At 47.2% G+C, this 13,211-nt stretch overlaps 1 protein-coding gene across 1 annotated transcript in view; it reads right to left on the bottom strand.

The window, feature by feature from the left end:
- The window catches only part of LOC138471995 (prostaglandin G/H synthase 1-like), a 633,283-nt gene that overhangs the window by 25,299 nt on the left and 594,773 nt on the right, over nucleotides 1–13,211 (bottom strand). Inside the window, exon 9 of the mRNA XM_069609901.1 lies at nucleotides 4,591–4,877. Coding sequence (XP_069466002.1) covers nucleotides 4,591–4,877 — 287 coding nt within the window. The remainder of the gene's footprint in view (nucleotides 1–4,590; nucleotides 4,878–13,211) is intronic.

The raw sequence follows: 13,211 nt of genomic DNA, 5'->3' as shown, positions 1-13,211 counted from the left end.
AAGGAGATGAATGTTGCTTGGTGTTGTGGTCTACAATGTCGACCAGAGGGGAGACTGAAGATGGAAAAATCGAGATCATACCCCAGCCCCCTCACCCCAGGCACATCGACAGACAGAACAGCAGGAAGAATAAGGAGCGCACTTATCATTTGAACCAGGCCCCAGCGCACCCATGGGTGACAAATATTCTGAAAGACACCCACTTCACCAACATTGCAACCTACATGCTATCAATGCAGCAATACCAGAATCTACAAAACACAAGAATCCCCGTTTAAAGGCTTGTAGATACCTATATGAACTAACCTGATCTAATTGCACAGTGTAAAACCATGTTTCAGGAAAATTGCAGCCAAGTGCATTTGTCTCACTGAACGCCAGCCGCAGTGGAGATTCGTGCTCACTTCAGCAATGCTCCTCGCAAATCCAGCAGCAGCCAAGGTCTTACAGTAAGATAAGATTCCTTTCTAAAGACATTTTCGCAAGACTAACACGTCATTTGAAACATAATTGTAACAAGAATGGCTCAGCTCTGTCCATTGAACACAGAGCCCAGGGGCGAAAAGCCTGTTTCAGCTAAAACTGATGGGAACAAATTAATACTGCAACAATTTTAGAATTAGGTAATTGGGGTGGCACAGATAAACCAACCCACTGACGCAAAAGTCCTAATGTCCAATGGTCAGGCTTTCTATAAGGGCTACATAGGTAACCTATCACTTAGCAGCCAATAGCAGGATGAGATAGGTTTCTGGGAGCTGGTCCAATTCTGTGAGGTCAGCCTGCAGTGTGTTACAAAGCTGGCTTGCAAGCCAGCCCCGGGGGATACGGTGCCTGGATTTTCGCTGTGCACGAAGCTCTCCATGTGTTTTTTTGCTGCCCAGAAATAAACACAGTTTGGAACATGTCGCTGCCTGCTTGGGACTCGACTGCATATCTTTGGGCAAAGTGGGAGGTGTTTGGGTCTCCCATAGCTCAGACCCCCAGAAGCCCGGGTGGGGTTCCAACATCTCCCCAACAGTAGGTTGATGTTCTGGTGGAGGAGGGTGAAGATTGCAGTGGGAACACTGATATGGTAAAGTGCTCATCTAATGCTATGAAGTAGATCCACTCTTTCTTTCATTCATTGGGGCGATGCAGCCTCTACTTATGCTCCTGTTACCATTGGAGGGCCGCAAGGAGCTTGCATATCTCTGAATCTTTTCAACCTCTATATGGAATCACTGTGTGAAATGTTAGAAGAAAACAAGTCCGCTTCACAAATTATGCTGATGACACGCAGCTTTTCTTGGAGCCGACAGGGGACCATGATCAGGACTCACAATTTAGATGTTCTCTTTAAGAAAGTAAAGCAATGGACGCTGAAGCACTGGATTTGCTTAAATTACTCTAAAAAGGGGTTAATTAATTTTTGGTTCTACGTCTGCAAGAAAGAAATTAGACCCAAGGTATGATCATTTTCTGCTTGATGGCTGTACCATAAAAACACAATCAAAAGTCAAAACACTTGGCACCCATTTAGATTGCTCGGCCAGCTCTGAGACTCAGGTGAATGGAGTGCTACATAATACCCGGTACTATATGAAGATTTTGAGGAAGATAAGACCAATGATTTCAGACAAACTGCGAAAGCCTGGCTAGAGCCACCATTTTATGTAGAGTAGACTATTGTAACGCACTGCTGGGAGGTGCTTCCAAAAAAGACCTGCATGCCCTCCAAGTGATACAAAATGACGCTATTCGTATCATTAAACAAGTGCCACGAGGAGAACACATTACACGACATCGAAAATCCCTTCACTGGCTAGCTATCAGAGCTAGAATACATTTTAAGATGGTTGTACATAAAATTGCTTATGCGATAGGCTTAGATTACTTGAAAAAGAGAGTTACCCTCTACCAGCTGAAAAAACAATTGAGATCCGGCAATACCATGCTATTAAAATGCCCTGTCCTCAGAAAATGAAAGCAAATGGTACATGTTTCTCTTACACAGCCTCTTTAGCCTGGAATTCTTTACCCCCAAAAAGCAACCTTTTTATCAGGTCAGATAGCACAGCGAGCTGAGCGCTCGTTTCTGACATGCGTGTGCAGCCTGCCGTGGCAGGTTCGAATCCCGGCAGGGCCAACTCAACCTTTCATCGATAAATTTAGTACCACGCTGTGGGATAATAATATCAACTGCTATCTCCATGCTCAGATGCCTGTGGGCTTGTAGTGCTATATAAAACTAGATATTATCCTTCTGAAAAAAGTAAAAAACTCACTTATTTAAATAAGTCTTATTAAAGATGACCCCATTATCTCCGACATAGTTGTCTTGTCTTTTACGTGGAAGTCCTCAGTGTTTATGCCTTCTCCCATGCCCCAATGCTTGTCGAGTTACTGGTGTGTAAATGGTGTGTAATAAAACAAAATAAAATAAAAATGGGGACATCACAGACCCGTAACAAATATAATGTGCATATATACAGATACAGATCTTGTTTTTAATGAGTTATTTCAATGTGCACCGTGGGGATTTGTTGCTATGGGAGAGAGAGGACCTCTCTGCAGACCACTGGTGCATCTTTCTAATATGGATGGAGCGCTTTGTGGGCCGTTTTGAAGGTCAATAGAATGTTATTTAGGCCATAAATTGGGAGGGCATTCCAGTTTTTTTAATGCCCTGGGGCATCAGTTACAGGGCCAGTGATGCTAGGGCCTTAACGCTAGCCCTGCGGTATTACCAGACCGGTAATGCTGCCCCTGCGAGGGGGTTACTGCTATTAGCCACATTTAACTGGAGGTACTAATAGTGTTTTTATCTTGAGTTGACAAACAACATGTTTGCCGTTTCTCAGCTCAAGATAAAAACTACAAATCAAGATGGCCTCCATGGATCGGGGAGAAGGTAAACCTTCTCCCCGTCCATGGCACACATTGCCGGATCGGGAATGCGCCTATCAAGGACACAGAAGCACAAGGTAAGTGGGGTGGGGGTGGAGGGGTTGGAAATGTGGAAAAGGGATCTGGGGGTAACAGTCGGGGGACAAGGGGGAGAGCCCACTTACCTTCACCCCGGAGAGGGATGATAGTGGCCTTCCGCTCTGAGGAGAATCGGAGCAGGGTCTTTACCGGTGCAATAGACATGTGAGCCTCCACATTGACTGGGAGGCTGCCACACTCCCCTTCACCAGGTAATAATATATATTAGTACCTGGCAAGAGTCAAGCAGAATGCAACACGCATTCTGATTGGCACTCGCCGGGTCGTTACCCGGCTGAGAATCCTTCGATTCTCGGCCAGGATTCCAGCTGCCTTGTCCTCGGCAGGGGGCGTGACAGCCCTTCAGCCAATGAGGAGGCTCAAAGCGGGGCCATCCCCGCTCCGAGCCTCCCCACGGCTGAGAGGATGCCTTCGCCCCCCGCCGGGGATTTGGGTATGGCTTTTTTTTTCTTTCCTCCCTGCCCACCCCACTTAACTTCTTGTTCCTTTGTCCCCAGTGGGGGACGATGGCAGCCTCCAGCCGTGTGGAGACTCGGAGTGGAGCAGGGCCACGGTGTTTCAGGACAGAAAAAATTGCTTTTAGTGCCCCAGTCACGCAGATATTGTGGGCCGGGGTACTAATAGCCATATGCCCCTCACAGCAGGGGCATTACCAACTCAGGTAATGCCCCGGGGCATTTGTTGACTATATATCGCTGTAACTATGGGCCCCGGGGCATTACCTGAGTCGGTAATGCCCGCCCCACCGCTCGGGGCATATTGCTTAATTATTGGTGCGATAGATTCCACATGAGTCTTTATTGTAGAATACTACCACACCTATCCTTATTTACTCTCTATATTCGTGGCCAACCTATAAACGGGTGTCATTAGTTAAAGGTAAGCCTTGCTCTAGGGGACATTTTGCTGGTCGAGGCGATCGCTGGTAGCAAACCCCTCGATGTCATCTGTGTAGAAATAATTTTCAATCCTGAAGTTTGATACGAGATTCGAATGAGAATTTGAAAGAAATGGAAACATAGGTGAACTCTCCGACACCCGCCTATCAGACATGGAAGAATCAACTAAACTGTGGCATGGAGTGTTGATATTCTCCCCTACTGTCACCCAACCATTAACATGGGTAACAAGTACAGCTCTTAGAAGCAGGAGGAATCTGGCATGATTCTCTACAGAAAGATCTGGTATTGTATTATTATTGGTTAATGCTGCATTGCTATTTGGTTTCAATTGGGGTCATACCAAGTCTACTGAAGACTAGACAACTGTTAATTACAGCTTGGGTTAAAAGAGAAGTAATTGCGCCCATAGGTTTACTCAACCAGACAGTAATTGTGTCAGTAATCTATATCTACCATCATTAGAGTTAAACATTGATTTTCAAATTGTTCCTGATTTTGTATTCAAACACATATTGATCAGAATAATATGTGTATCTGGACTATGTATTTATAAGCATCCATTTTAATGCAATATTTGGAGCGTTAGCCATAAAATGCCCATTGTATCTAACAGATAAAAAAACTTCAAAATGGTGTCCACTCTTCCCACAGTAAAAGCATCGATTAAAACCTTGAGAAAAGAAGCGGTGTGATCGGCTACCTGGCCTGCATGCTGATTTGTGAAAGACTCCACGAGAGCTTCCACGCCGTAATCCAGGAGAATGGAGGAGTTGAAGAGGAATTTTTCGTAGGCGTATTCTTGTCCCTTGACATTGAAGGAGTCCGGCATGAGAGGGTGCCAGTGGTACAACTGGTTGAATTCCACTGCAATTCGATTGCGATACTGAAACTGCACGCCAAAGAGCAGCTCTGGGTTAAACTGTAGTTTCAAATAATATCCACTGAGATGCTGCACATAGTCTTCGATCACTATCTTGATCGTCTCTCCTGTGAACAAGGAAACATATTTGTAAGCATCATTTACTCAGCATGGGGTCATTCCATTTAATTTGGTCACCAGTAAAATGGTCTAGACACACTAGAAATCAGAGCTCTCAAGTTTTCCGATGCCATCCGTGAGCAGGGCATCCAGTCCTGGTTTTTGCTTTGAATTCTGGGACATATAGTTTTCCTATATTTCAAATGAAAAAGAAAAAACTGCAAGTCCCAGAATACAAAGGGGGAAAACAGGACTGGATGGCATTCTCACTTATGGCCAGGGGAAACTTAAGAGAGCTGAGAAATGTACATAAAAAAGCAATCTGATGAGTACAATTATTCCATTTGCATGATTTCATCCCAGTTTAGTTGCTGCTGACATTTTCCTCTCATACTTACACTCGGAGCAGACTGTTAAAACTATACCAGTGCACTGAGCACCCACAATCCTACTGGTAAACACCCCGTATGTGCTATTTTCCTGCTGGGCAGTAACCATACCATAATAGCAGTACTTCCTATGGTGGAACCTGTCGTTTTCTAGGACTGTGAAGAGCAGCTGCTACTATCACCCAGTCCAACAGCACTCACATTATTGACTTCAGAAAGACACAAGGATGAGGCAAAACAGTCAGGATTCCAACCTGGGACCTGTATGTTCTAGACAGTCCTCAGACGATCTCTCACCTCGCCGTGCAATCGGTGCAGCTGGATACTGTAAAGGGTTAATGGAACTTCTAAAGCAGACCTGTTGGTTTTTTAGAAGAATAAATATAGGAGCACAATAGGAAGCTTCTAGGACTCTTTCACAACGAAATAAGAAGCACTAGGGGAAAAAAACAACATAATGAACGTCCATCTATAAGATAAAAGGATTGTACGTTTATCCTTTGATCTTTTAGAACAAGTTCTCATGTTTAGTAATGTATTGTATAGTATCATGTATCTGCTATTTGTTCCCTTTTTCCTTTATTTTTTCTTTCTATTATTATCTGTGTAAGGTTTTTGTGTAAAAACCATGAACACAATAAAAACAAAAAAAGATATTTTAAGGATCTTGAGAAAAGAATGTCTGTGTAAGCTGCTAGGCATCCTATAAAAATAACTAGGAAAACAACATTCAGGATGAGCACTTCTGATGGAACCAGCCCACCATGCATATTTTGAATGGTCTCCAGTAACCACTTCATAAAGGCTGTGTGCCCAAAGTTTTTAATTGTATTTACATTTATTTTCAGATAGTGATTATACCCCCACCGTCTATTTCAAAGCAATAATGTGCTTGTGGGAAAGGGCAAAGAGCCTATAAAAACTCTGGACCCATGTACTGCAACGACAATGGGCCTCATTGCAAGTTTGGCCTTGCTGTACAAAAGTGAGTGTCATTCTGTTACTGCCACTTTTTTATAGTAGAATGAATGACACTTCACTGTATCGCCAAATTATGAGCTTGGATTTAAAGGAGCTTGGTAAATCCTCCACTTTAATGCCAAAAATCAGCTGAATCACGGCGGCAGAATGACTGCTCTGGATAACTCTATGCGAATGCCCATGGAATCCTTGAATGGGTATTTACACTCACCTGTCCCCACTCATGATCCCATGTTATGTCCACGGGACTGCGTAGAGGTAATGGTAATTGATTTTGGTGGTAATTCAAGCAATTTACGACTGAATTACCACCAAAATCAGAATGAGCCCCAAAGTGGGTTGTCAGTATATTTGTATGTTTCGAATTGCCATGTTCTAGTCAAAAATGCAATGAGCTCTAAGGGGAGGATCTTATTTTTGTGGAGAGATGTACCCCACTTTACAGGCTAAACCGTGCATCGGGCCGCCTCATTCACGCTTGCACACTCACTCGTACACAGAGACACAGATGTGTGTGGTGCTGATGAGGTCCCGGCGGCAACTGCCGTACGGAACGTCTTTATTGCATCTGCGCATGCGTGGCCATAACGAGGCTCACGCATGCGCACTTCGTACTTGCAACGTAACATCCCTTCTTTTCTTTAAACAAAAACAAACATTAAACAACAGTAAAGCAATTGATGTTAACCAGACTCAACGTGAGTCAAATGTCATAGCCCTATACCGGCTCAGTCTCCTGAGTCCATGATATAGTCCTTGAAACGTATCGGTGGTCGGCGCCCCTCTCTCCGGATACCTGCTGCTACTCTGTGGGGTCGGCAGTGGCATGATGTTGATTGGTGGCGCATCCTCCAGCCTGTCCGCATCAGGGCAACTCTCTTCTCGTGTCGCTGTGTTCTCCTGCTCTACTCCGCGGTCACGCACTTCGATCTTTTTAAAGAACGACTTGTTGCGAGTCATCGTTCCCCTTTCGCTGGCCGCCGTTACCATCTCTCCTTTCACGTGCATGACCGTCCACGGCTGTGGCTCGTATGTGAGTGATAGCTTCCCCTCTGGACTGCGGTTCTTGACCAGGACAGAGTCTCCTACCGCTACTTCCTTCTCTAGCAGGCCTCTCCTCTCGCTCTCCTTGGCATTCTTGGCTGCTCTCTCTTCTTGAACTTGGTCGTTGTCGATCACACCCGGCTCGCGCCCTTCTATTTCCAGGATTAGTCCTCTCGGGCAGCGTCCGAATAGTGCTTCCGCTGGCGCCACCCCGGTCGATTGGTGGGGGGTCGTTCTATATTCCCGTAGGAATTCAAACATGTTTTTCTTCAGCTCTCCTCCGCCGTTTGCTGAGATGCAGAATACCTTATTCAATGTCCTCATTAGCCTTTCCGCATCCCCATTTGCCCATGGCCAGAGTGGCGTGACCTTCCTGTGCTGTATTCCTTTCTCCTTCATGTACTGTGCAAACTGGTTTCCAGTGAATGGTGGACCATTGTTGGAGCAGAGAATGATCGGGAAGCCATGAGTTGCGAAGATTTTTTCGAGAGCCAAGATTGTGTGATCACTTGCAGTAGGGTCCATGAGCTAAACCTCAGGGTATCTCAACCACTGGTCGACAACAGCCAAAAAATACATTCCACTCCCAGCCGAGCCGAAGTCTGCGTGAACCGTACCCCACGGGAGTTCGCTCCTGTCCTGTCTTTATGGGAGGCACCCTTTCTTCTGGACTTGCTGCTTGACACGGTATACACCTCCTCACATGTCCTTCCACCTGGCTCTCTAGGTCGGGGAACCACACTTCGGCCTTAGACGTGCTTTTGTCTTTGCAACACCTTGGTGACCGGTGTGTGCCAGATCCAGGACTCGGGACACCAGTGTCTGCGGGACAACGATCTGTCGTCCACGTAGTAGGAGTCCATCTTCTGAGACAGAAAGCTCATCTCGTACTTTCCACAGTGCATGTAGATCTTTCTGTGCCCTCTCCTCACACATCGTGTTGTTGTTGAGGACCTCCTTCCACTCTCCGCTCTGTATGGCTGGCCGTATGATCTTGAAGATTTCATCGTCGCTGGACTCTCGGGCCACCACCTCCCTTGATAGTGCCTCAACGACATTGTGGACAAGTTCCTGACACTCTACCAACTCCCCCTGACCTTCCTCATTTTTGCTGTTTGGGTGGCGGGACAGGTAGTCAGCAGGATTGTTTATTCTTGGCCTGTACACCAATTTCACTCCATACTCTATGAGAGCCAGCATCCACTGTTCAATGCGCGGCGGGGGCTTGCACAACACCCATCTAGATTGGTATCAGCGGTTTGTGGTCCATCACCACCACTACTGGTTTCCCCAAGATAGAAAGGCGAAAGTGCTGACAGCCGCACAGGATAGCTAGCGCCTCCCTTTTGATTTGTGAATATCATCTTTCGGTCTCTGTTAGGGCCTTGCTGGCATAGGCGATCAGGCGCATGTTTCCTCTGGCATCCGCTTGCATGAGTACAGCCTCCAACCCCACCGGGCTGGCATCCACCACCATTTCTGAATCAGCCTTTGGATCAAAATATGCCATTGTGTCCTGATCTGAAGGTGCCTTTTTTAAGTCCTGGAACGCTTGCTGCTCCCTTTTGTCCCATGTCCATGGTAGATCGGTCTTGGTCAGTGCGCAAAGCGGCTCCAAAAGTAATGCGAGTCCTTTTATAAAGCGTCCACAATAGTTCACCATACCGAGAAAGCTGCGCACCTCGGTGTGAGATTGAGGTGCATCGGCATCCCGGATGTCGTGGACCTTTTCCGGGTCAGGTGATATCCCATTTGCGTGAAAGATGAAGCCAAAGAATCCAATGCGATCCTGGAAGAACTCGCATTTTCCCCGATGCAGCATCAGGCCCAGCTCACTCAGCCTCTTTAGGGTTAGTTCTAACTGCTTCATGTGTTCTATTTGAGATGATGCAAACACCAGAATGTCATCGCTCATGTTGAGCACTCCCTTTAGACCCGCCAACGCTCCTCTTATTGTGTTTTGGAACACTTTGGCGGCAGAGGACACCCCAAAGCTGAGGCGCTTAAATTGATAGAGGCCTTCATGGGTGGTAAATGTTATGTATTGCGAGTCCGGGTGGAGCTCTAGCTGATGATACCCGGACCGCAGGTCTAGCTTTGAAAAGACCTTGGCCCCTTGCAGTTTGCTCACAATATCATCCAGTGTTGGTGTGATATGGCGCTCGCGTTTGATAGCGGCATTAGGGAGTCGCATGCCTACACAAATGCGGACCGCACCAGGTTGTTTTGGCTTTGGCGCTACCACAATTGGTGCGACCCAAGGCATTGGTCCCTCCACTCTTTCAAAATGTCCATCTCGACAAGCGATTGCAGTTCCTTCTCTACTTGCGATCTGAGGTGGAAGGGGATTCTCCGGTGTTTGAGGGCTGTGGGTCTGATAGTTTCCTCAATGTGGAGGCGTACTGGGGCCTCCTTTAGTTTGCCCACCCCTTGGAAGATGCTTGAAAACTTGCCCAAAAGTTGTTCAATATCGGCATGATATAATTCAAGTGTAAAATGTACAATATTGAGTGCCTACGATGCGGCGCAGCTCAGAAGTGAGTGTGGACTGACGTCGGTGACGTAGAATCGCGCCTTGATGGCCTCCTGACCATGTGTCACAGGTGCAACGAAAACACCTAGTATCGGCAAAGGCGTGTCGCCTCCAAATGTGTAGATCCTCGCTTTTGATTTGTCTAGCAGCGGTGGACCAGGGATTGCCTTGTAGTGTTCCTTGGCCAACACACACACAGAGGCCCCTGTGTCGATCAGTACCAGTTTGGGGGCACCTTGGATGTCTACGACACAAGTGGGTTGTCTCCTTCGCTTGGTACCTGTGGAAAGACTTAAAATGAAGAAAATGTCTTCGTCATCCTCCTCTTCTTCCACAATGTGGAGTCTGAGCTTCCTGTTCCAGTGTGACGACGCTTCGTGGCCTCCTAAAACCGCCCCCACTTGCTCTTGCGGGTCCTCTGTGCGTCGTTACCGGAGCTGCCACTCGGCACATCCTTGCATAGTGGCCAAGTGTATTGCACCTCCCACACACCCTTGATTTTGCTGGGCATTCTTCTGTGTGCGGCAAGTCATACCCGCAGTACTGGCACACTACCGGGGAGCCTTGAGTGGAGGATGCTTCTTGGCGCTTCTGGCTCCAGCGTGTTTTTGTTGGGGTGGACATCCCTATGGCGAACGCTTCTTCTCCTTTGCACAGCGTACTGTGGCGTCCATCTTTGCGCCTCTGCTCTCTGCGAGCTCATACACCCTGCCGTTGTCAAGGATTTGCGTTAATGTCATGCCTGGCTCTCTCAGGATCTGCCTTCTTAGCTTGCTGAAGCTGCATCCCTGTATCACCTGGTTCCTTATCATTACCTCCTCATTGTCCCACCTGCACGTGCTCGACAGTTGATACAGGCGTGCGCAGAACTGGTCCAACGATTCATCATCGTGTTGTCTCTCACCACACATCACAAACCTGTCAAAAACAATGTTGGACAGTGGGACGAAGTGGTTCTGGAGCGCAGTTTTGAAAGCAGCATATGTCACCACTTGGCGATTAAAGGATTCGTATATGCACAGCACCTCAGTGCCTGCCGAATATAATAATGTGGCGACCTTCGCATCATCATAGTCCTCCCTGTCGCCCTGAAAAACATGTACAATTTCTTTATCCAGATGAGCCACTTGGGTCCCAGTTTAGAGGGTGGGCCTGAGGTATCAAACTCCTGCACGGGCGCTAATGAACCCTGCTGTCGCCGGGCCATTCTTACCGGTGCTGTCGTCTCACTGTCACTGCCGCACATCCTCACAGGTCACACAGGCATCTCACTTCAAGAAAGAGGCCGCAAACCTGTTCTTCTCAGGTCTACCTCAGAACTGGACGTGTAGGCAGTGGATTGTGGTGTGTCCTCACCTTCAGTGAGCTCTAGAAACTGTGATCCCAGGCTTGGCAGGCATCCTCTCCACCATGTAGAGAAATGGGGACCTCACGGACCAAATTTGCAGCCCTCTGGGATGGGAGAGCCACGGGGATTCCAAAAATTGGCTAGAAGTTTCTCCACAGCACGTGGGTAGCGCACAAGCTCCCTCATGGGCCGCAACTACGCCACGCGCTGAAAACAAAATGGCCGCCCGCTATCATGTCCAGTCCGGACTGCGTCGGAGAAAGGGTGTGGGATTGATGCACTTGCGCGCACCAATACTCCTTTTTGTGGCAGCCGTTCCTCGTCGCCAATGTTGCAGGCTAAACCCGTGCCTCGGGCCGCCTCCTTCACGCTTGCCCACTCACTCGTACACAGAGACACGGAGATGCGTGTGGTGCTGATGAGGTCCTAGCGGCAACTGGCGTGGCCATAACAAGGCTCGCGCATGCGTGGCCATAATGAGGCTCGCGCATGCGCATTTCGTACTTGCAACGTAACACCCTATTATCGCCCTTTTGCCAGTTGACAGGAAGACATTAGGTTTTGGGAAGATGGCCTTAAGCATTACATTTTCAAGGATCACTTTTGTGACTTAAAGGGTTGTTTGACCAGGGATAGTTTTCTGGGCAAGGCACAAGACCTTTCAATTGAATAAATGAACGGACGAATGAGTAAATAACTAAAGACATTTCTTGAGTACCTCAGAGGGAATGAACTACCTTTTGTAGCTGGTTTTACTCCAAAGATAAATGGTACTGGTGAGGCTGTGACCCATTTTGCCAAACAAGAGCTCCTCCAGCTTGTTAAGGAAAGACATATGTGGCTTCTTCCCTAAGGGCTACCGGGAAAATGTTTGATATACAGGGGCCTTAAACTTGACAAAACGTGGAAGGAGACGAAGGGCCACACTTCCGAATGGATGGGAAGACAGGGCACACTTTGATTGATGTTTTCATTCAGATTATCTGTAGCGGGCCCAGGCAAACTTTGGAAATAAGACTTTCTTGGGTGAAACAAATTCTGGCTCCTAGAAGAAGCCAACGAAGCCGCCTCCTCGCGAACTCAGAGAGGAGCTCACGTGTCTGTTTATTCCAAATATATGTATGCTTTAATTCATCAGTCACCAGTGTAGAAAGTTCACGTCATGGTTAACGTTCTCCATGATATGATAGGTTGTTTATGACTCGCTTAATACCCAGAGGTTTTTAAGCGCGGACCCGGATATCGAACATGTGTTGCTCTGTGTCGTCTTGTTTCCGAGGCGAGCACGTTGCCCCTAGGCTATCCTCCTCTAAGTCAAAGTAGAGGCTGGCAGCTTAGTACCGAGCCCTCTCAGACTATGTACTGTATTAGCTGGTAGACCAGCTTCGATTCTATATAGCTGGCCCATAATTGACCCAAGATTAAATGTATCATTTGAGACACCTGAGGAAAGGAGATTATTTGACACAGGCGATTCAGATGGTCAAAGGACAACAGATTGGCTGCATTTACCTGCGGTATGAAGGACAAGTCAGTGGCAAAGGTAATTACCACTTGGAGGCTATAAGGCTTGGATCATAGTGGGCGACCTAAGCAGGGAAGCTATGAAAATGCTAGTGGGCAGGGTTCAGGGTTGCACAGTGCCCAGTAGCAAAAGCTCAGTTCTGGAGGTGTTCAAGCAGAGAAACGATTGGGGGCCATCCATCGTCATATGCAGGACACAATCTGACAATATTGGTCAATCCCTCGAGTTTTGTTAGATTTTGAGATGCAGCTGGGTATTATCAGCATACATTTTTAAAGCCTATCTCACAACTGCTAAGAAACTGCACCAGGACAGGCTGTCATGTATATATTGAACAGGATCGTAGACAATGAGCTTTGAGGCACCTGAATGGCCCAATTATACCAGTATGGTCAGCCAAAACTGGGGAAAACTATTTGAGAGGAGGGTCTGAAACAACTATCATGAACAATAATTGGCAGAATATGGAGAAGTCAAATGCTATATCCAGAGGAGTAGCACCCCCATGCTCAGCAACAAATC

This window comes from Ambystoma mexicanum, chromosome 8, assembly GCF_040938575.1.
Source record: "Ambystoma mexicanum isolate Mex_15411 chromosome 8, UKY_AmexF1_1, whole genome shotgun sequence".
NCBI lineage: Eukaryota > Metazoa > Chordata > Amphibia > Caudata > Ambystomatidae > Ambystoma > Ambystoma mexicanum.
This window is presented reverse-complemented; position numbering and strand designations above follow the sequence as displayed.